The sequence below is a fragment of the Hipposideros armiger genome, unplaced genomic scaffold, assembly GCF_001890085.2.
Source record: "Hipposideros armiger isolate ML-2016 unplaced genomic scaffold, ASM189008v1 scaffold_168, whole genome shotgun sequence".
NCBI lineage: Eukaryota > Metazoa > Chordata > Mammalia > Chiroptera > Hipposideridae > Hipposideros > Hipposideros armiger.
In genome coordinates this window covers 677069-699073 of record NW_017731518.1, presented here as the reverse complement: position 1 = coordinate 699073, position 22005 = coordinate 677069, and the positions used below count along the sequence as shown (strand labels likewise).

The 22005-nt window shown below is 41.8% G+C and overlaps 2 protein-coding genes across 4 annotated transcripts in view; both read left to right on the top strand.

Annotated features, from left to right (window-relative positions):
* TXNRD1 (thioredoxin reductase 1) overlaps positions 1–22005 on the top strand; it is a 78673-nt gene that overhangs the window by 28191 nt on the left and 28477 nt on the right. For all 3 annotated transcript variants that reach the window (XM_019651886.1, XM_019651887.1, XM_019651888.1), the window contains 3 exons: positions 12723–12845; positions 14284–14356; positions 16573–16692. In XM_019651886.1, coding sequence (XP_019507431.1) covers positions 12759–12845; positions 14284–14356; positions 16573–16692 — 280 coding nt within the window. In that variant the 5' untranslated portion in view covers positions 12723–12758. The remainder of the gene's footprint in view (positions 1–12722; positions 12846–14283; positions 14357–16572; positions 16693–22005) is intronic.
* EID3 (EP300 interacting inhibitor of differentiation 3) lies at positions 1902–4114 on the top strand. The gene has a single exon (XM_019651889.1). It carries the CDS (start codon positions 2177–2179, stop codon positions 3296–3298), a length of 1122 nt encoding a protein of 373 aa, XP_019507434.1. The 5' UTR covers positions 1902–2176; the 3' UTR covers positions 3299–4114.

The window sequence follows — 22005 nt, the reverse complement described above, 5'->3', positions numbered from 1 at the left end:
GTAATCTCCTGAGAAATCCCTGTAAGCAGTATTAGTAATACTTTATAAGTAGGTTAGAAGAATTATTTTTCTGAAGCGTTTTGAAATTCTTAGATGAAAGGCTCTGTGTGGAGCAAATTGGTATCAGCCTGTTTTCCCTCTTCTGAGCCAGGAGAAAATAGGCACCTTAGGGTGGGAAGGTTGGCTTATCTTTTGGAGTTCTCTTATGAATTGCTCTTGTTGAATTTGAAGTGGATATCAGAAGCTCCTAAGGATATGGTTAACTATAAATGCAAACTCTTTGGCATTTGGGATTAACTCTTTTCATCTAAGATTTAAAACAGGTTTAAATATTAGTTTGTGATTGTCCAGACTTGGGGGTGAGGAGGAATGTGGCCCTTTGATGATCCTGGATCCCAACTTTGTTTTTTTCTCTATTTTGTCAAAGGGATAAGGTTGACTTTCCAAAAAGTAGTCACCTTTTATTTTCATTGTGTAGGATCTCTCAAACTAATCGGTGAAATTTTTTTGCTGCCAAATAACATGCAGGAGGTGATGGGACAGTTTTAAAAAAATGTACATTCATTTATACATTCAAATGTGCATACTCGAATCCATGTGAAAACAGCTTTTGCTTAGAAGATTGAAACCAAGTTTTTGCTTTAGAGAAGCTAACAGTCTAACAGGGCAGGATAATAGGTATATATGCACAAGTAACCATAATGCATGGTGTTTTTGAAAAATACATGTTTCTTCCTGAATTACACCTACTTAAAGAAATAATGGTGGATGATACTAATATAAATATTTTGGAATAACAGGTTTTGCTGTTGATGCATTTGCAAGAAACTTTCTGTTAATGTCAAAGAAAAAAGAACCAGTCTAGATGCATAGGAAGGAAGGTAGGGCTAATTTGCTTCCTGGTGCCTTGAAACCAGAGCTGACAAGTCAAATGTGGAGTGATCTCTCCCTCTCCCTCTCCTCCCTCTCCCCTTCCTTCTCCCCTCTCCCCTTCCCCCGCTCCCCCCCTTCCCCCATCTCCTTTAAAAGGAACACCTGTTGCAGTGGTTAAAAACTTTTGATCTTGTGGGTTGAGGGTGCATATTCTCTTTAAAATCAAAATGTATTCCATTCCAGTGTTACCTGGACTTTGCTGCCTGTGTGAGTGCTAAGCTGAGCCCTTTCTCCAACTGGAGGAGAATTCCCAGTGAACTAGTGGGTGAATTTTCCAGTGTAGATTAGTCACCTGATTTACAGCATTTGCTTTCATATCCTTATAACAGATTGTGTTTCAAATCTTCATAGCTTTGCTCACCTTTTAGGATTCAGATTTACTCTGTGGCCTTTAGCCTTTGGCAAGCTTCCAAATAAACAGCTCTTTTGAGATTATACCTATTTTATTTGTTCACCTTTGGGTGGTGGAGAACCAAAGCTCGCTTGAGTAATAAATAGTACCCTCCCCACCTTCGAGCTTGCTCTAGCACTGACACTGGCACACGAGTGACGCTCCCACCCCCCCATAGAGTAGCTTGGACGGGGATTGCGCTTTTGAGGGCACACAAAGTAATTGACACAATTTATATTTGTATGTTGAAGAATTGACTTCCAAACAACCAGCTAGTAAATGAACCCCTTAGAGTTAGTGGCCTGTTTGTAATGGAAGTTCTGCCTGACACGATCCTTGGCCCTACGGGCAGTTTATAATCTAGCCCAATTTAGTTCTCAAAAAAAAAAAAAGACGCCACGTTTTAATCATAGTAAGAATGAGAAACGAAGTTCGACTTAACTGCAGTATGTCACAGCAAGTTTTAAAAGCGCGGGACCTTTAGTTTCCCCACAATTTTGTCATAGATTGTCCAAGTGTTTCTTTGAAAGCTAGATGATACTGTCAGTTAACACTAAAAGAACAGCTATCACTTAAACGGGGTTTTGAGTGTGGGGTTCGGGCCGATTATTGCTTGCGTTCTGTGCGCCGCGTGCTTTTTTGCGAACGCACGGCACGGGGCCTGGGCTCCCCGTGGCGGCGCTGTCAGGAGGTGGGGCGAGCTGGGGGCGTGGCCTCGGGGCGGTGTCTCCAGTGCGCATGGGCCGACGTCTTCCTCCGCTCTGACTGACACCTTCATTTTCCGCCGCTGTCCGAAACCGTTGCGAAGGCCGTTAGCTGAGCGCTACTACCTGAGGTCCGCCGGTTGCCGACATGTCTGACAAAAAACATTCCCTGAGGGGAGGCATAGAGGAAGGAGAGGAGCGCGTGGTGAACATCACCAAGAGAGCGTCCTCGGTGAAGCAGGCGGAGGAGGCGGCAGAACTGATGAAGGTGGAAGTGGTGAAGGGGGCCGATGGCTGCTCTGAAGGCTGCTCTGACGACCTCAACTGTGGAGACGCCGACATCGATCCGAATCTCCTAGGGCTTGAGGCCGACGAGGAAAAGTGTCGGAATATCCGCAAGCAGTACTGGCAGCTCATCAGTAACGTCCAGCAGAACCGTGAAGACATAGTGAACACGACGAACAGCTCGTTAAACGAGGCCCTTGAAGAAGCCAATACCCTGTTTGATGAAGTGAGCCGAACGAGGGAAGCGGCTCTCGACGCCCAGTTTCTTGTTCTGGCTTCCGATTTGGGTAAAGAAAAGGCACAGCAGCTGAACTCTGATATGCGCTGCTTTAATCAAGTAGCCTTTTGTGACTTGCTCTGTATATTTGTGGGACTAAACTTGATGGAAGAGAATGAACATGACGAGTCGAGTGGTTGTGATGCTAATATAGCGCTTTCCTTCTGGGAGACGATACAGAAGGAAGCAACATCCTGGACATTTCAAGCTGAGACGTTCCACTTTATTTTTGGTTCGTTCAAGGTGGAGCCTTCTGCGCGAAAGTCCCGGCGTGAACACCAGAAAACTCACAGAATGGAAGATAATAGGGCTATGCCTATAAAGCTGAGGAAGTTGGACCTGAGTAATAACCAAGAAGGGACAGAGAAAGAAGTAGAAAGAATCCTGGGACTGCTGCAAATGTACTTTCGAAAGTATCCTGATACTCCCATGTCCTATTTTGAGTTTGTGATTGATCCAAACTCTTTTTCTCGTACTGTGGAGAATATATTTTATGTTTCTTTCATTATAAGGGATGGTTTTGCAAGAATAAGGCTTGACCAAGACAGGCTGCCAATATTAGAGCCAATTAATAACCAGATGAGTGAGGGAAATGATTCCAGTTCCTATGGCAGGAAACAAGGAGTTATATCTTTGAGTTTACAGGACTGGAGAAATATTGTGGCGACTTTTGAAATTTCAGAGGCTATGATCACAGACTCATGTTAAATATTTTTGTTGTTAGTATAGGATGCATCTTGTGGCTTTTCTAAAGTATCTCAAAATGGAGCGTGAAATCCAAACAGAAGCACATATCGTTATCTCTTGTAAAGTGAAAAAGTATTTTCAAGAACGTCAGAAATTGTTTTACTGTGCAGTATAATTTTCTTGGTAGTTTATAAGGTTGTCAAGACCTTCCGTTATTAAAAAAAATTTACTGGCATTGTTCATGGACAAATTTTTTCAAATGTCCTTTAAGACTGTTAATAAAAATCTGAATTTCATAAGGTAAAAGGTATTTGATAATTTGTAAAAAAAAGTTAGTTCTGGTGCCCTGTGATAACTGTGTTCCTCTGTTACATGGAACCAAGGGAATCCCATATGGGGCTCCTAACCAGGTTGGGAAAGAGTGGGTGAAAAAATGGTAAAGAAAGACCATCCATAGGGCAATGAATATGCAACATTAATACTGTACAAAAAAATTAAGTTACCTTGCTTCATTGCAGAGAGGATTCAGATTAATGCGTGGGTGTCCATATTCTAAATAATTTCTCCTGTGATTAGACTCAACAAAAGTAGAGCATCTACTGTAGTAGAGGAGGCATCAGCTAAGTGCTGAAAAGTCAGTAGGAATTGGTCAAATATAGGAACGCTATTCTAGGCAGGGGATATGGAGGCCAAATATAGGGATTGTGAGAAGTTATGGCACCAGAGAACCACAAAATTTTTTGAAAGCTATTCCATTTGAATGTTAAACTGGGCAAAAACTGAATTACCTTGTGTGTTAGTCTCCTCAGAGGTAGAAGATATTTTTGTCAGATTCTTTGAAACACAAAAATCTTTTAACCAGTTATATAATCTTTATCTACTTGGTTAATTTCTTTTCTGGCCCCTAGTTTTCCTTTGTAATTTCTGCTAGTACACAGACTGTCCTTCAGAATCAGCGTTGTTTTATTATGTAACAGGCTTGAATATTTGTTCCCAACTCAATTTTGTATTTCTTAATAGGGCTTTAAATGCCTGGAAACTGTCCCTGTTTAAACTGAAATATAAGATTAATTTATCTAAAAGACTTCACTTTGGATAAAGCCATAATTGCTTTTTTTTATTAATTGCAATTGTTTTAAAAATACAAATTATAGGCTTATTTTGGAGGTTATTGCCAAAAGTTTGGGTCCTTAAGAAAACAGTTTTTGAAGGTGCAGTGAGCATGCCTCTAAGTTTCTTTTCTTGATTGCTGTAGGAATTTAATCTTGCGTAGTAGTGGATTTTGCCATTAAACATTATTTGGCAAGTGGACAAGTGTTTTTTGTAGCAGTAATGATAAACTTTCCTACTAAGTCTAGCGTGCAGGGAGAGGAAATCCAGACTAAATGACATTAAGATTGAGAGGAGTGATCTTATGTGTGTGTGGGTCGGGGGAAGGTTCTTCAGTAATGGAGGTTTTTAGCAAAAATAGAATTGCTCATGCAACTTGGCCAATTATTTTCTAAAGTAGTCATTCCTTCCCCTTTCCGGTGTCTACTATCCTTTGATTTAGCAGTGGTGAAAGCATCTTTTGGCCTCTCAAGTTTCACTTTAGCATGTCTCTACCAGCTGAATTCCTTGGGTTTTCCAGAAATTTGCTGTTGGAGGAAAAGATACTCTTAATGATAGCAGAAAGATCTTGCCTCAGTTCTTAGGTGCCACCAGATTGCTCTGTTAAATGCCTAGTGTCTTTACTAGGAGTATGTGAAAGTTGGTGATAACTAAAAAGCATTACTAGAGCATGTAGAGGTTAGGGTCTTCTCTCAAGTTATGGCTGTTAAAATATAAATCATGTTGACCACTTGTTGTTTCTATTTTTACTGATTGTCATGACACCTGGGTTGCCTTATCACTTTGAAATGAAAACGACTGCTTACCTTGAATAAAAAAGGAGATTGACCAATAGATAATTATAGAGATTAGGTATGAACCAAACTGCAAACCTGGTTTCCCACTAATATAGTTAGAATGGTTTAAATTTCACAGCTTCAGTAAAATCAACTGAACTTAAGGAGAATAGTATGGAAAAAACATTTTTTTTTTCTGCTAGAACTTTGTTATATATAACTGGACCACTTTCTGATCAAAGGACCTGCCTGGGGTCAAATCATGACCCTCTAACCTTCTAGTTAGAGACTTTGGGCAAATTATTGAACCTGTAAACCGAATTTGCTAAGTGGGAATAATATCTACCTCTTAAGTATACAGAAGGATAAAATTAGAAAATGTATGTGACAAGTACTTTGAAATATGAATAACTGGGTATGGTATAGTGAGAAAAGCAAGAGATTTGTAATCATTTAGACCTGGGTTCCATTTTTGACTCATAGACAAGGTTCTTATCTCTAAGGGCCTCTATATTATCATTTTTTTAAATGGGAAAGATACCTGCTTGGAAGACTGTTGTGAGGATTAAATGGGAAGATGTAAACAAAACATCTACAACAGTATCTGGCTCATTGTGAGCACTCACGTTAGTGCCTCACTCTCTAGATCTGGGTCAGAAAAATCCATGCTGCCATCCCCTTCCATGGTGACACCTCTGTCATGGTTCATTCACTTTCCTTTAAGTCTAGACATAACTTCCTTTGTTCTGGGGAATCTATTACCAAGGGATTAGAACTGGCACTATGTTAATTTACGTAACTGTTTGAGTGCCCACTGTGCCAGGCACTGCTCTAGGCACTGAGGGGAAAGTGGTGGACAGAAAATGACCCAACTCTCATGGGGTTATATTTTTGTGGGTGTGTTAGTTTTCTATTGCTGCTTTAACATTACCATTTAGTGGCTTAAAACAACTTAATTTTACTACCTTTTACAGCCTGGAGTCTCCGGGGTAAAATCAAGGTGTCCACAAGCTCTGAGGGGAGCATCTGTTTTCTTGCCTTTTTTGGTTTTTGGAGGCTGTCTCTATTCCTGATTCACAGCCTCTTCCTCCATTTTCAGAGCTGACCGTGCAGCCTCTTTTGTCTTGTCTTCACACTTTTTACTGTAATGAACCCTCTGCCTCTCATATAAGGATACTTGTGATTAAGTTGGGCCCACTGGGATAATCCTGGAAAATCTCCCTGTCACCAGGTCCTTAAATCACATCTCCAAAGTCCCTTATACAAGTAATGTATTCACAGGTCCTAGGGATTCGCAGTTGGATGTTGGGGACCATTGTTTAGCTTATCACAGCAGGGAACAACAGTATTACTGTTAATGATGACTGCTCTGAGGAAAAACGGGCTTGAGTAGTGGTTGAGATGCTACCTCAGGGTGATAAGGGAAGGCCCTGGAAGGAGGTATTTGAAATGGAATCTGTTATAATTTGCCAGAATACTTGATACAGAGTAAATGTTATGTATTACCTTGGCTTCAGATATTTTAGGTGCATAATAGCCAAAGATCTAGATAATTAATTGATCATGGAAAAGCAATTCCCTGATTGTCCTCGGAGGAAGGTAATGCAGCAAGCACCTCTGTTTCCCTGAGCAGGAAGATGGTCCTTTGATTTGTGCTCACCTCAGTATTACTGTTTGGTACTCTCCACCTCGTACCACCCATCAACATTGACTCAAATTTCCTTCGGCCAGGAGTTGGGAACTTTTTTCCTGCAAAAAGCCAGATAATATTTTAAGCTTTGTGGGCCATATGACCTCTGTTGAAACTAGTCAACTGTGTTATTGTTGCAAAAACAACAGCTATAGACAATATTGAAGCAAATGGGCATGACTTTTCCCATAAAGCTTTATTTGAATTTCTGATATTTGAATTTCATACAATTTTCATGTATCATGAAGTATTACTTTGATTGATTTATTTTTTTGCCTTATGTTAATAACCATTTTCAACTCAGGGGCTGTAAAACAAAAGGCCTGTGGATTTGCCCCACAGGCTGTAGTTTGCCAGCTCGTGTCATAGGCCTAGAGCCCAATCTCTTCTAGAAAGTCTGTAGCATTTAAACCACCATGTAGCGTTCTTTCTTCCCTGGCCCATAGTCCTCCAGAGTACAAAGGGGCTTTTGAGATACAGTACCCCAGTATATGCTACAGCAAATAGCGGTCAGATTTCAAAGGGAACAAGCAGTTGGTAACGTGGTGGAGGTTATTTGTCTCTGCATACAAGGAACCCAGGCGGAATTTAAAGAACCTGTGCAAGTTCACACGTAAGTGGCAAAGTCAGGTTCAGATTTGGACTTACGTAAATCCAAGCTCGTAACCCACTGTGCTCTACTCTTGTACTTTTGTGTTTTTCCACACTTTTATTGTCGTGGGTGAGAAAACTGAACTGCAGCCCACCCTGTCGATATACCTAAGAAAGGAGGAGCTAGCACCCAAATGTTCGGTTCTAAAAATATTTTGGGACATCACATACATGCATAGTTGGCGGTGGTGATAACAGATGAAAGACAAGGTGCCTACCCTTGAAGAGTTGATGGGACTCTTGTGATGATGCCAGTGGGATCTCAGAGGAGGACCCAACTTGGGTACCGCTAAGTAAAGGCTTCCGGCTAAACCTTGAAGGACATGAAGGGGCAGGGGTGGAACAGCCTGTGGTAAGTGCCCTGGGAACGAGTGTTAATGGAGTTGCAAGAAAGAAAAGGAGAATGTTATTTGGGAACTTCAGGGAGACAGTGGAGGAAATGGAACTTAGGTTGGGGGTCTTGAAATGTTGGTAAAAGAAACCCTTTTAAACTCTACAGGAATGCTTTAGAAAGGGCAATGTGTTGGTGTATATACACTGGATAAAAATAATATAACATCCGTCAGTCTGTCTAGGTACTGGATCAGGATTTGATGGGCAAAGGGCATTTCAGGTCGGGGTTGGGGGTACAGTGCAGGGACGCGCAGGGGACATCTGTAAATACTCCACAGCTTTTTGACTTAGTCCCAGGCAGGTTCCCTTCTTTGGGTAGGGGAGAGTTGGCAACTTAAAGGGCTTTTTCTTCTCAGCTGCCGGGCTAATAGGTATTAATTAAACTGCAGTTTGGTGAGTTACGAGGTATGTTAACTTCATTTTACAAATGAAAAGACAGAGAGACTCCCCTAAGTATTAGGCAGTTAGCCCAAGTTTCACCTAGCTTAGAGAGTGGTAGAGCGAGTATTTTAACCCAGGCCAGTTCAACACCAGAATTCTTTCTTGTATAATGGTAAGAAAACCAAATACAAATCTGTGCCCAAGGATACAAATCATGATAGGGAGGGAAATAAAGATTACTTATTCTAATTTTAAATACGTCTGACACACTTGAATTGCTTTTGGCCTCTTTTGGGGGAAGTCTGACACAGTGTTTTATTGGGACAGGATGGGGGGTGCGGGGAGAAGGCATTGCTCTGAGGCAGATGGAAGAAAGGGAAGAATAGTGTAAGACCAGTAAACACCTTCAGGGGAGATGTTTGTGTATTTACACTTTTATGTCCTTAGCAGTGGTTTTCAAAGTGTGGTCAGGATTCCTCTGGGGACCCCAGAAGTCCCGAGTTCAAAATTACCTTCATAATACTAAGATACTGTTTGCCCTTTTCACTCTAATTCTCTTGCAAGTCTATCTAACATGGAATTTTCCTGGAGGCTACATGACAGGTGACGTTGCAACAACAGGTTAAACACAGAAAAGATATGAGCTGCCTTTTATTAACCTTCCATCACGCAAGTGATCTCACAGATTCATTGCACACAAAGATGCCGCTATGAAATACGTCTTTACTAAGTCACAAACAACTGGCGATAGGTTACGGTAGAGGGGGAAAATAGAGGGGGGACGATATGGGAGCGATGAGTCACAATACTTAAGTTAACTGTTAGATATTTGAAAATTTGTGTGCAATGAATCTGTGAGATCAGTTGCGCCCGAGGGTAGGTTAAGACAGACATTAAAGAATTACAAAGATATAACACAATGCCATTCTTCTTGCTAATTAAAAATACTTTAGGGCCGGCCGAGTGGCGCGATGGTTAAGAACTCGCTTGGGATGCCAGAGGGCCCCGGTTCGGATCCCACATATGAGGGCCAGTGACACTGCCCTCTGCAGCTAAGATGCTGAACAACAGCTCAACCTGGAGCTGGGCTGCCGTGGGTCGCCGGCGATGGCGTGGGCTGCAGCCCCTGAGGCAGTGGGTTGCCATGGGCTACCGTCTGTAGCCAGCAGCCAGCGTGAGCGGCCAGCAGCCGCAGTGAGCGGCCATCCAGAAGCCGGCGACTGATCTGCCTCACCCGGGAAGAGCGCAATGATGGTGCCAACTTGGGCCAGTGAAGCAATGTCCTCCACAACTAGACTGAAGAACAAAACGACAGCAACTTGTCTGTTCCCCCTCCCCCAATTCCCCAGCACTGTTCCCATCCCCCAATTCCCCAATAAAAATCTTTAAAAAAAAATACTTTAAATACATTGTTTAACAATAGGATATTTAATATTTCAATAATTTAAAATAGTAAAAACATTTTCTTAGTTTTACTTTCTAATATGCTAAATATTAATAAGTAAACCCCATTAACCAGAACTCTTTGGGGTCCTAAATAATTGAAGGTTGTTCGGGCGCTCCGAGACTACAAAGTTTGAGAACTCCTGTCAGCTACTATGATCAGCAGCCATATTTCTAGGAGTTGCAGTCGGAGGAGAAAGCGGGGGGCATTTTTCTCTTGTCTCTGTACCCCATCTATGTGTTCCTTCCTTACAATGTCTGGGGGAGCAGTCTTCTATTGTCTTACTTATATTTCAGGTGGAAAACCACTTACAGCTGCATGACAGCAATTTCAGTTTTAAGTTGGATTAAGATTTAAAGACATGTTCAGTTCTGGGCTCAGCTGAATGCTTCAGTTGCCTGTGTCTTACTGATTTTACACGGTTGAAAATGTTCAGACTCACTCAGAGCTTTCTTTGTTAGATCTGTGCACTGGTTAATATAATTTGACTTGAATGTTGAACCGTAAGAACCCAGGTGTGATACCGAATTTCAGTACAGAACAAAATGTTGTTGGAAGGGAGTATGTGGCTTTTCAGCATGACGATACTCGTTCTTTCTTTTGTTCCAGTAGATATGTTGGGGGAGGTACAATAGTCACAAGAACCGGCGGTTTTCTTTTAGGAAGACAGTGATTGTGTTCTGGCACCACCTGTGTTAAGTACGAGGTATGTGAAAAAATGCGGTGAATGTTTAAATTTAAAAAGTTTATTATAGTAAAAGACACATTGCCATTAACCCTCCTCAAAATACTCCTCCTCGCTTTGAACACACTTATCCCATCGTTCTTGCCACTTTCTGAAGCAGTTCTGGAAGTCCTCTTTCGTGAGTGTCTTTAGTTGCACTTGTCATGGCTGCCTCGATGTCCTGAATCGCTTCAAAACGTTTACCTTTCATGGTCATTTTGACGTTGGGGAAGAGGCAGAAGTTGCACAGTGCCAGATCCGGTGAATAAGGTGGATGGGGATACACCGTAATGTTTTTATTGGACAGAAATTTCCATACCTGAAGCTATGTGTGGCATGGCTCTGTTGAGATAAAAAACTACGGTGAAGGCTCTGCTGAGTGCCGTCCAGCGGGAAGGCAGAGATCTTCAGTATGGGAAGCGGCACATCCAACCTTAGTAACAGCGTGTGACAAGTTCCAGCTTGTTTGGTGCAGTTAGTTGGGGGTGTGAGCTTCAGTTGAGAGAAGGTGTGTTTTAAAGTGTGCCGTAAATCATCCTCATGACAATGCTCCGTGTCACACATCACTTCTGGTACGGCAACTTCTGTCAAATAAAAACATTACGGTGTGTCCTCATCCACCTTATTCACCGGATCTGGCACCGTGCGACTTCTGGCTCTTCCCCAAAGTCAAAATGATTCAGGACATGGAGGCAGCCGCGACGGCACAACTAAAGACACTCAGGAAACACGACTTCCAGAACTGCTTCAGAAAGTGGCAAGAATGATGGTTTAAGTGAGTTTGAAGTGAGGGGGAGTATTTTGAAGGGTATTGATGGCAACGTGTCTTTTACTATAATATATTTAAAAAAATTTAAACATTCACCGTATTGTTTGATCACAACTTGTATATGCAGGTGAAATGAGACTGAGATTAAAAAATGGTTATTTTCCAGAAGAACATCTAGCTGCATTTATTAATTCTTTCAAACCAGCAAGTCAGCCTTATGTTCTTTGAGGCCAACTTAGAGAGTAACGTGTTATCCGAAGCTCATATTGATCCTTTGATCTGAATGGCAATTATTACCATATTGTTTTTTACCCCCACAGTGCCTTGTATTGAAGGCGGAGCCTGTATCATAATGCCAGTTGATGGATACTGGCTCTGTTTACCAGCCTCTCATGTTAGACCTTTTGTGCAGCCGGTCAGGGTGATACAGCCTTGTCCCCACTGTTGCTGGTTTCCGGGTGCCCGCCCTTCAGTCCCTGCGCCATCATGTGTACCTGCCTTGCTGCCAAGGGGTAGCCACAGTGTGGCACTGCCTGCTCCACCTTCCTCCTCTGCACCCCCTTTTACATCCCAAGCATCCTGTTCTACTGACCGTAGGCTCTGCCCTTCATCCCCGACAGCTGATGGTAGGCAGGAGAAAAAGGTAATATTAAATATACCACCAAAACTGTTCAAAGCTACTATGAAATACAACTAGGGGAATGAAATATTTTCTTACAATTCGAAGTCTAACATTTATATTGTAAAGCCTGTTATGTGCCAAGTTACAAGGAAACTAATACTAAATAATAATAGGAGGCTTCGTGCACAAGTAGGTTAAAGAAATGAGTTTTACAGAGTTGTGCTTATTTATTTAGCATCCCCCTTCTGTTTTTTTCTGTGTGTGTGTTTATTTGTTTGATTTTTGCTTATTTAAAATGCCCTGCAAAAGCAGGGAGTTTTACGTTTAACTTTTCAAGGACGTGTATGTCAATTAATGATTTTGTTCTGAATTTCTAGATTTCATGCGTTACTTAAACAATGCAGAAAAGTCTTAAATATTTGGCTAATCTGTTTCCATTGCTGTTTACTGGGCTTCTATTTTAATCTGAGACCATAGCCCACTCATTATTCTACCTTTGACTGGAAAGGAAAGATAATTACCAAATTATAGTGATGGTTCTATTAAAAACATGCAGTACAAATGTTTTAAAACCTAATTTAGAACGTCGTTTAAAAATCCTAGGAAAAAAGGGCTGATGAAACGTAATTTAGTCCTAAGTTGATTTTGTTGGGCCATCAGGACCATACTGATGTGAAAGTACTGTATGCACACTTTAGAGCAGCTACCTGTGATGTGAGGAATGTCAAATATTTCCATTTATGTGCTATCATCTAAATCAAACCACATTTTTTTCCTTTGATACTCCCAAATGCTTTTCTTTAAAGAAAGGTTTTCTTATAAAACTTTCAGACATTGCTGCTTTTAAGTTAAATTATTTTCCCTCTCATTGTTTTTCTTTTTTAGGCTTTTCAAGAAGGCAGACTTCAAAAGCTACTAAAAATGAATGGCTCTGAAGATTTCCCGGAGTCCTACGACTATGACCTCATCATCATTGGAGGGGGCTCAGGAGGCCTGGCAGCTGCCAAGGCAAGGCTCCTTGTGTGTGATCTGGGTTATGACAGTTCTCTGGGTTCCCTGTCACAAGAGTGTCTGAGCCACTCTTCTGACATTTTGCACGTTAACTTGAGTGGAACATGTTGAGGGGACCACTTTATAGGTCATTTTTCTAGGTTGAACTCTTTGTTCTTTATATAAAAGTACTGGGCCCAGTGTTTGGGGACAGATTTTTATTCATTTTAAGTTTGGTTGCTTTTTCAAAGATAATAAGGGTGTTGTATGGAAATGGCTTGAAATTAAATAAATACATTTCTTGTTCTTTATAAATATTAAAATTTGTTTTTTTCACTATGATGATTTCCCTATTCACAACTCCTCCTCCCCCATAGAAAATTGGAGAACAGTTGGATTTCTTAAACTTAGTAAAAATAATTTGCCTCCTGTGTATATGAAGTGAGCTAAGAGAATAGCCTCCAACTCTGTGGCCTGGGGGTGATGGGGTAGAGGATGTATAAATAAAGGTTAGGAGTGAGGCTCCTGGCCATGAATCGAGATACATTTGCTATGTGTGAACGGGCCCTTGGACCTGTTATTCTTCTGGAGAGGTTCTTTTAAAAGATGAGGTGCTTATACTCCCCTAAGGTGTGGCTTATGGTGAATCGGTAACGGTAGATTCCAATGAAGCTGCCCAAATTGGGAGCAGGCCAGTATTTGGTATCAAGCAGTGCTTTGCTATAAATGACTGAAGACCAATACCAGGCATATGTATTTACTGTAATGATGGTGGTTTTGGAGGACACATAGACTCAGTCCTTTCAAATAACCTTTGGAGGTCTATTTGCCAATATATGAAGCTTATTCTCTGAGAAAGTTAAAGGATATCATGTAAAGTGAACCTTTGACTGTTGTCATCATTCTCCTAAAATAGATTTGGAAGCCTTATAGGTATCATCAACTTTTTCATTGGCCCCTCGCACATGAAAATTTTGGGAAATCTGACACTTTCAGAACAAAAACTTCTCTAATATTTTGCCTAGAAACTGAAATAAAACTTAAAAGTACTTTAAAAAATATTATAGGATACAGGCTGAATCAAGGGCTGTTTACTGTCAGTAAATCTGTTTTATAGGCTCCTTACCATTTGCTTAGAAATGGTCATACATTTCTCAGATTATTGCTTAATTTATTACTGTTTCAGTGGAATTATATAAGAGGATTCTGGGGTTTCCAGCTGATGGGCAATTTTACAACTGTAATCTTCATAGTTCTTAAAGCTACCCTTATGACTGTCATTCAGTTTTTATCTTGAAGTTGCACTAGTCATTTTGGTATATGAAATGTCCAGGTATTAATAACTGGTGATGCTTTAGGCATTATAGCTTAATAAAAATAGCATGGATTTTTAACAGCCTACTTCCAGATTATCATGTTAACCTTTCTAATTCATTTTAATAATTTTATTTTCCAGGAGGCAGCCAAGTATAACAAGAAGGTGATGGTCCTGGATTTTGTCACTCCAACCCCTCTTGGAACTAGATGGGGTAAGCTTTTAAAAGATTTTTGAAGTGATTTTGTAGGAGCAGGTTTTTCCCTGGTATGGGTATAAATGACCCCTAAAACCCAATTTAAAAATTCAAACAAATAAACAAACCAAAAACATGTACCTCTTTTACTTGGGCTAAGTTAAAGTGGACTCTAGTGAAATGTTGAAAATTTAGGTTCTTTGCCACAGAGTCAAGATAATACAAAACCTTATCCACAGTTGTTAAGATGATTTAAAGCTAAATATTTGAGTAATCTCGTATACTTGGGGGCTTAATAACCAAAAGTTTTAAACTCTCTTATCTGTGGATTTCTGTTTTAAATCTACCTCTTAACATTCAAAAGGAACTGGAAACAGATAGCTTAATGGCCCTTGGCTGCTTCTGAGTCTTGGTGGATTATATGTTCATTTTTCATTTATTCAACAAATATTTATTGAGCACTTACTATGAACCCGGGCCATGGGGACATAGCAGTGAGCATGGCAGACAGGATGTTGCTGCCCCTGTGGAGTTTACATTCTAGTGGGGAGATGAAAGATAAGCAAGAACTTTACAAATGGTGACAAGTGTTACTGAAAACATCATATGGTGTAATAGAGAGGAACTGGGTAAAGGAGAGTTCAGCTTTGAGAAGATTTATCAAGGAAGGCCTCTGAAGAGGTAGCACTTAGATGAGGGCAAAAGAAGAATGAGTCAACCGTGCCAAAAGCTGAGGAAGAACCTTTTTAGACACCTTTTCTGTCTTTCTCACAGAAGAGCACACACAAAGGCCTGAGGTAGGGAAGAATCCTTCATGGTTATGGCACGGGTGGTAGACTCCTGGAGGTAACGTTGAGAGGAAGGCAGTGTCAGACTGCCTTCAGGTGTTCAGGTCCTTGTAACCACGATGAGGAATTTAGATCTAATGAAAGCATAATGGACAGCCTTTGAGAAGCGGGAGTGATGTGATACATAGATTTTTTCAAGATGACTCGGCTGCGAGAAATAGGCAAGAAACAGGAAGTCTGGCTAAGACAGTATCACCATTTCTAATTCATCCATTGAGCAAATATTTATTAGTTGTGAGCTTTGTGTCGGGCACTGTTTTTGTGCTGGGAATAGCCTGTCTGGCCTGTGGAGCTTACACTCACAGTGACAGTCTGGTCGCATTCTCCTCAGAGGGCTTATGTTTCCTGAGCTGTGACGCCCACTGCCATCTCGCGCTCTTCTTCATGCCATTTTACTCACCTCCCCACCTGCCTACATTTTGTTCTAATGGAAGCAGCCATCACCATGTTTTTTGAGCTCAGACGTGCTAAACACACACACACACACACAACACACACACACACACACACACACATTTTTGTTTTGTTTTGTTTTTTTGTCATGAATCCTTTTGTGAGAATCAAGGAAAGCTGAAGACCAGACCACCTTCTTTAAAAAATGCTCATGTATTGAGGCCTGCGCAGGTCCCAACCTGTCTGTGGTTCGGGGTTGCTATCTGCCTCATAAAGCGAAGTAGAGGGTTTGTCTTTCTGGGAAGACAAAGTCGTCTTCTCCTCTGAGAAAGCCTCCTACATCGTTGGCTTTGGCATCTTCCAGGAATGGGAGGGCAGCGATGGAGGCCTGGTGAGGTTGGGTTTTCAGCTGAGGTAGAGAGAGCCGACAGTGCTTAGAGCCAGAACATCCAGAGTGGGGTGTAGTTACCTCCGGATCACGTCGCTGCTCACCCAGCCTGGGCTTCGCGACAGTCATGGAAGTGAGTTCCTTAATAATAAAGTAATGCAGTTTAAGAAACGCTCATGTACACCAAATTTTATACGTACTGCCAGACCCACTGCATTGCAGTTATGCCCAGCTTCACAACCCCTTTATCAGGTAGTTCTAGAAGTTCATAGATTCAGTGGCAAGTATTGGGTTGCGCACAAAGGGAAATGAAATGTCCATTTCTGGCATCTTTATCAGCAGTCAATTAACTTTGAATCTCTGAAGTATGTGGAAACTGGAAATCTGTTCATTTTTGTTTTGTTTTAGAATATCACCGTGTTTGGTATATAAGGCTGTCTGAACATAGAAATGTCCCAGACTTAGGAATAAACTTGTCTAAACAGTATTGGCTACATTAAGCAAATACATTATGTTGATTCATAGAAGAGTAACAACCGTGGGCCTTTTGCCTTGAAGGAGAGGTGCTTCAAAGCAGCTGTAAACTGATCTCTGTGTTGTTGCAGGTCTCGGAGGAACGTGTGTGAACGTGGGTTGCATACCGAAGAAGCTGATGCACCAGGCGGCTTTGTTGGGACAAGCCCTGCAAGACTCCCGAAACTATGGCTGGGCTGTCGAGGAAACCGGTATGGAGGGATAGCTCTTCTTCTGTTTCCGCTTTTTGGGGTTTGAGCTGTGATCTGGCAATGCTCCATCCATTTTTACGAGACGAACAGTAATCTGGTAGTTGTTTTTGTTTACATTTTTAATGGATAAAAATCACTGCAGTTATCCGTGTAGGGTAGCTCCATCGCTATTAGGGTAAGGACAGACATTGCACTTGGAGTGTCTGTTTTAATAGAAAACCAGAATTCTTTCAAATAAATTACCATAATTACAGAGAGTTTCCTAAGGGAGTACGAGTTACATTTGCTTTCCTTTGAAGCTGTTGCATTTTTCTCGCGCTCCAAAGAAGTCTGTTTCATGAGCCGATACTTTGCGGGTAGAGGGATGGTTTGTTTGTTGAGAAGGGGTTGGTTAGTGCTTGTTGGATTAACAATATTTAGAGTACCCTAGAAACCCAAGAAGAGTTGAGGAGGAATTTGTTGACTTTAGAAACTAGATTGCATTATCTAGTAGAAGAATAATAGGCCTGGCACAGCTCCATGGCTAATTAATAAGCTAGGTCACTGTGTCCTTGAAGGAACTCCAACCCCTACTTGATTTTAGTTTTGAGACCTATGAGGTAAGGGAAACTTGAGGGGAAATCTTCCAGCCAGTAGGTAGGGTATATTATTTTGTGGCTTTTTCTGAGTTTAAATTAATAACTTACTAATATTTTTTTAAAGCAAGGCATAAATACATTCTTGGAAAATTTTATTTCCACTCAAACTAGTCATGCTTCCTTTGCTGATGTTCTTCCTTCCCATTTAAAATGAACGCTACCTTTTTTCTAAGTCTGAATCTTAAAAGATCATTTACTTTAAAATTTCTCCTTTGTTGGGGCCTTATCTCTTTCCTCAGACCCTTACAAGGCTGCTTTCTGTCCATGACCTTTTGGGGGCCTGAGGCAGGAACTGAGAGTTTCATTATTTGGTTCCGAGATGCCATGCCCCATGTCCTTTCCTCTTGCCCAACATAAAGGGCAGTTGAGCAGACTCTCTGGACATGAATTTATGAATTCATATGGGACATGAATTTGACACGTAATCTACTGATAGCCCATCTCTATTTCCTCCTCTACCCCCACTCCAAGTTATTATTTACTCACGTGTCTGAATGCCTACCAGCTGAGTCTACCATTTACACACCCTCCCCCTTCCTGGAAGCCTACTCTTCATGGGTCTGCCCAACAACAGGGTCTCCCTTCTGCTAATTTATGAGGCTTCTTAGTAGACATTTTAGAAATCCTACTGATGAAGTTACATAATATTACTATTAGTGTGCCCACTATTTGCATTTGAGTCTGTGCTGGAGCGCAATACAGAGATAAATAATACAAATCATGTAGGCACATGGATTCTGTTAATCGTTGATGTACTTACTGATTCATTGATGTGTAAACCAAGTACCCTGGGAGCCTAGAGGTGGAATAGGAAAAATGTGATGGGAGATGATTTCTCAGATGCTGTGGCCTTGACAATGAGCGGGGTGGGGGGGTGGGGAGGGTGGTGGCTGGAGAGGTCACTTCATCTAGGCAGTGAAAAGAAAATGAATAAGGTACACATTTGAAGAAGAGCAAATACCCTGGTGTGTGCAGAGCCTGGGTGTGCAGAACACGTGTGAGGACTGGTGGTGTGGGCTGAACACCCTAGGTGGTTTGGGAGAGAGGTCGTAGGAGGGATGTGTTGATGAGCTTAGCAAGTGGCACAGCTTTGCTGAGGGCAAGATGGAACACATGCTTATAGATACCTCCTTTCATGGCTCTGGGAGTAGCAGAAAGAAAATGGGGAGAGATGGCGAAGACCATGGCTGTAGCAGAGAGGGTGTTCCCATCTTCCCCCTTCCCCGCCTTGATCTTCCCCCACGCCCCAGCATTCTATGGCTTCATTGAGGTCCCGCAGGTCAGGATTGATCATTTGCTCTCTAGTTCATCTCTAGTCCAGTGCATATTTAACCCTACTATCCCTGGAGGGAGGTCCTGTTGTTCCCATTTGTCAGACAAGGAAACAAGCTAGGAAGTGAAGTAGTTTGCTCATGTCATAGCTAAGAAGTCAGTGGTGGCACTAGGATTTATTTAGACAGGTATTTCTGACCTTAGAGCATATGGAGTTGACACCAAAAGCACATTTTTAAAGCCCCGATGTCTCCAGTGGCAACTCCTTTGTGGGACCAGAGCTTCAGGCGCTATTCTAGGGGCCAGCACATTGAGAGCTTTGGACGTGGCTGTGAGCGCACCCCCCTTACCACACTCTCCCCAGGAGGGGTGAGTGCTACATGTAACCTGTAGGTCACACTCCAATATTTCTCCTGTGCCTTTGGGAGGAAAACCTAGGAACTGCCCGTTTTCTTTTCTAACCACACCCATAACATCTGTGATTCTCCCTTCTCCCCCAAATTATTCCACACATACTCGACCAGTATTCTCAGTGGGACTTCTTTCCCAAGGGTACGTAGAGTTAAGATCTTTTCTTCACCCCAGCCTCCTGACCCATTAAAGTGTAGGTGATTGTAGTACATAGACCTGGGCACAAATTCTGACTTGGTCATTTACTACCTGTGTGAATGAAATACAATAGTGTGATATAAACACCTGCCACTCAACGTATGTTAGTTTCTGTCCTTTCCACCCAGACTCACTTCTTTTAATTCTTTCATCAGAGTTTCAGTAAATTGCAGTAGCTTCAGCCGAGTACTTTTCTTGGTTCTTTGTTTAATGGGTTGTAAAAAAACAGTTACTGATGTTATGGAAAGTTTAGGTTTGTACCAAATTTAGTGCCCTCTTAAAGAGGACATTTAACAAGAATATTAATCTGGAGAAGTCTAGAATTTGTTAGAAAAGGTAAGGTCCCAAGCAAATTTTGATTTATGTACCTTTATAGTTTACATTCACTGTATTCTTCAGACTCAGTGCCACTGGCCCTTACATCGAGGTAAATAAGAGTGCTGGGGAGGTATATCTTAGAGTCATAACATTTTTATTCATTGTTAAAGGGGCTGGTACTCAAATTGGTATGTTCTACAAGTCGATGTTTGCTTTAAACTATCAACTCTTATGCAAAATGAAGTCAGTGGAACAGATTGCTTAATTTGGCTAGAAATGTAGTACACACACACACGCCCACACACGTGTGTGTGTGTGGGGGCGTGTGTATGTGTATATATAGAGAGAGGTCTTTAGAATCTTAAAAAGGTAAGACATAAGTACAGACCTCTGCTAAATGTGAACTTTATTAACAGGCCAATTAAGTATGATTCCAATAAATTCAATAATCGTGTGGTAGAATAATACTTGGTGAGTTGAGAAATCTTTCCAGTAAAGGAGTATTTCTGCAGTTGCCATGTAATAATAATAAGCACTGGTATACTTAATTATGTTGAATTTATTTCTGAATTATGTAATAAAGAACTGATAAATGTACAGCGACTGAGGTAATAAACAGCCACTACCACCACAGTCCACATCTGAACATTAGAACCAGTGGAAGCTTCCCGAATTTTCTGGGGTTTTTAAACATGAGCCAAATCAAAGTTGTTTTATTTGTCTATTATTACACATATCATTTATCCAACTAATTTAAGATTTACCTCTTTTCTGTTTCTTTCCCTTTTCCAGATTTTAAAGCATTATAGAAATAGTTTTCTATTTTTACACCTTCCACCTCTTGATTTTTCGGTAGCAATCCCCAAATCTTTGATGAGAGCTGTTGAAGAATCACATGTGCCCTCTAGTTAGACCCCTTCAGCCTTCCCAAATGGAAGCCTGGTGGTTTTCTTGTTGTCATCTTCAGCTTTCTCCATGAAGCCTGGGGCTTTCCGAAGGAAGCAGTGGCCTCGCAGTGAGAACCAGACCTGGGTTTCGTGTGAGCGGCCCGCCTTCCTGCCAGGGTGATCCGCACTGAGAGAGCAGTGATGACCTCCCCCCTTTTGGTGCTAAAATGATGGTGGTGAAGAAGCAGTGGATTCAGACAAGTGTTTATGCATTAGATCTTAGAGGGAGAAAGAAACTCGGAGGGACATTTTTCAAGGGAGAAACCTCCAGAGGCTGCTGAGCCATATTCCCAACAGATAACAGCATGAAGACTTATTTTGCGTTTTTCAAACAGAAACGCAGCTCATCTCATGTCCTTGACCAGAGAGCAGTGTTCATGTTTTCTGGGAAGACTGGCTCTCTGACACTGAGAATAGCTCTGAGCGTGTTGAGGGAGGAAAGGGACCTGGGCCAGGCAGCACAGCTGAAGCTTCCTGGTGATGAGGGAGTGACATGTCTGGGACTCAGCCTGTGATCTGCCCTTTCCTTAGAGCTGCAAATGGAGAATGTACAGAGAAAGTCTCAAGCCTTAAAAAAAAAAAAAAATTACTTGAGCTCAGCTATGTAAACTGGATGCATTGGTCCTTCCTGGAAGATTTTTAGGCTTTATATTTTTCAGATTTCTCTATTTGAGTTTTCCTATGCTCAAGAATTAAATGTACCTTTAAAATATTAAGTATCTGGGAAGTTTCAGGATCCCGTTGTCATTACAAAGAAATCAAGATCATTGGTTTGCAGTTGAGGGCTTGCAGTTTTGGGGTGTATTCTCCTACCACATCCTTGACATTTCACGTACATTGTGTGTGTGTGTCAGCCACTGAGTGAGCGTGTGGTCCTGGGCAGCTCATCCAGCCTTCATTTCCCTGCGTATTCCTTGGAAGGAGTTCGTGCCCCTTCAGGTGCTTTGAGGTTCATGTGAGAAGGTGCGCGGAAGATGTTAAAGCTAACTGGGTCGTTCTGCTAGCTGGTTACTGTTGTCGAAGGGTGTAGTCTGGTGCTCTGTAATGGGACGGGGTCAGATCAGGAGCGACAGAGATGGCTTAGGATCCAGCTGCTGGGGTCGGCCTAAAGGCACACCCAAGTGAAACACAAATCCTGCCTGGCCAGCTAGAGGCTGCCACTTCTTTTAATAGTGGTGGTAGACGGGTGCCAGACCCATAGGCTGCTCCCAGGGGCTTAGCATTGAATTACAGCTGGTAGACCAGGCCAGTGGAATCAGGAGGCCTTGGAGAAACGCCGGGGCTGTGCCAGCAGATGGGCTGAGTGCGGGCATGTGGAGTATCCAGGTGACATTCGGGAATTCAGGAAGGTGGTGGATTGGGGGATTATCTATCGGAAGGCAGGGCAACCTGAGAGAACTGGGGTTCTGGGCATGTTACTACCCACAGTAGTTACCACCGGTAGTATATAAAGTAGGAATTTGGATTTTGCAAGACCAGGAACTCGGCTGTCAGAATGGAATGCAAGGTCAGGTCCATAGGAGCATATG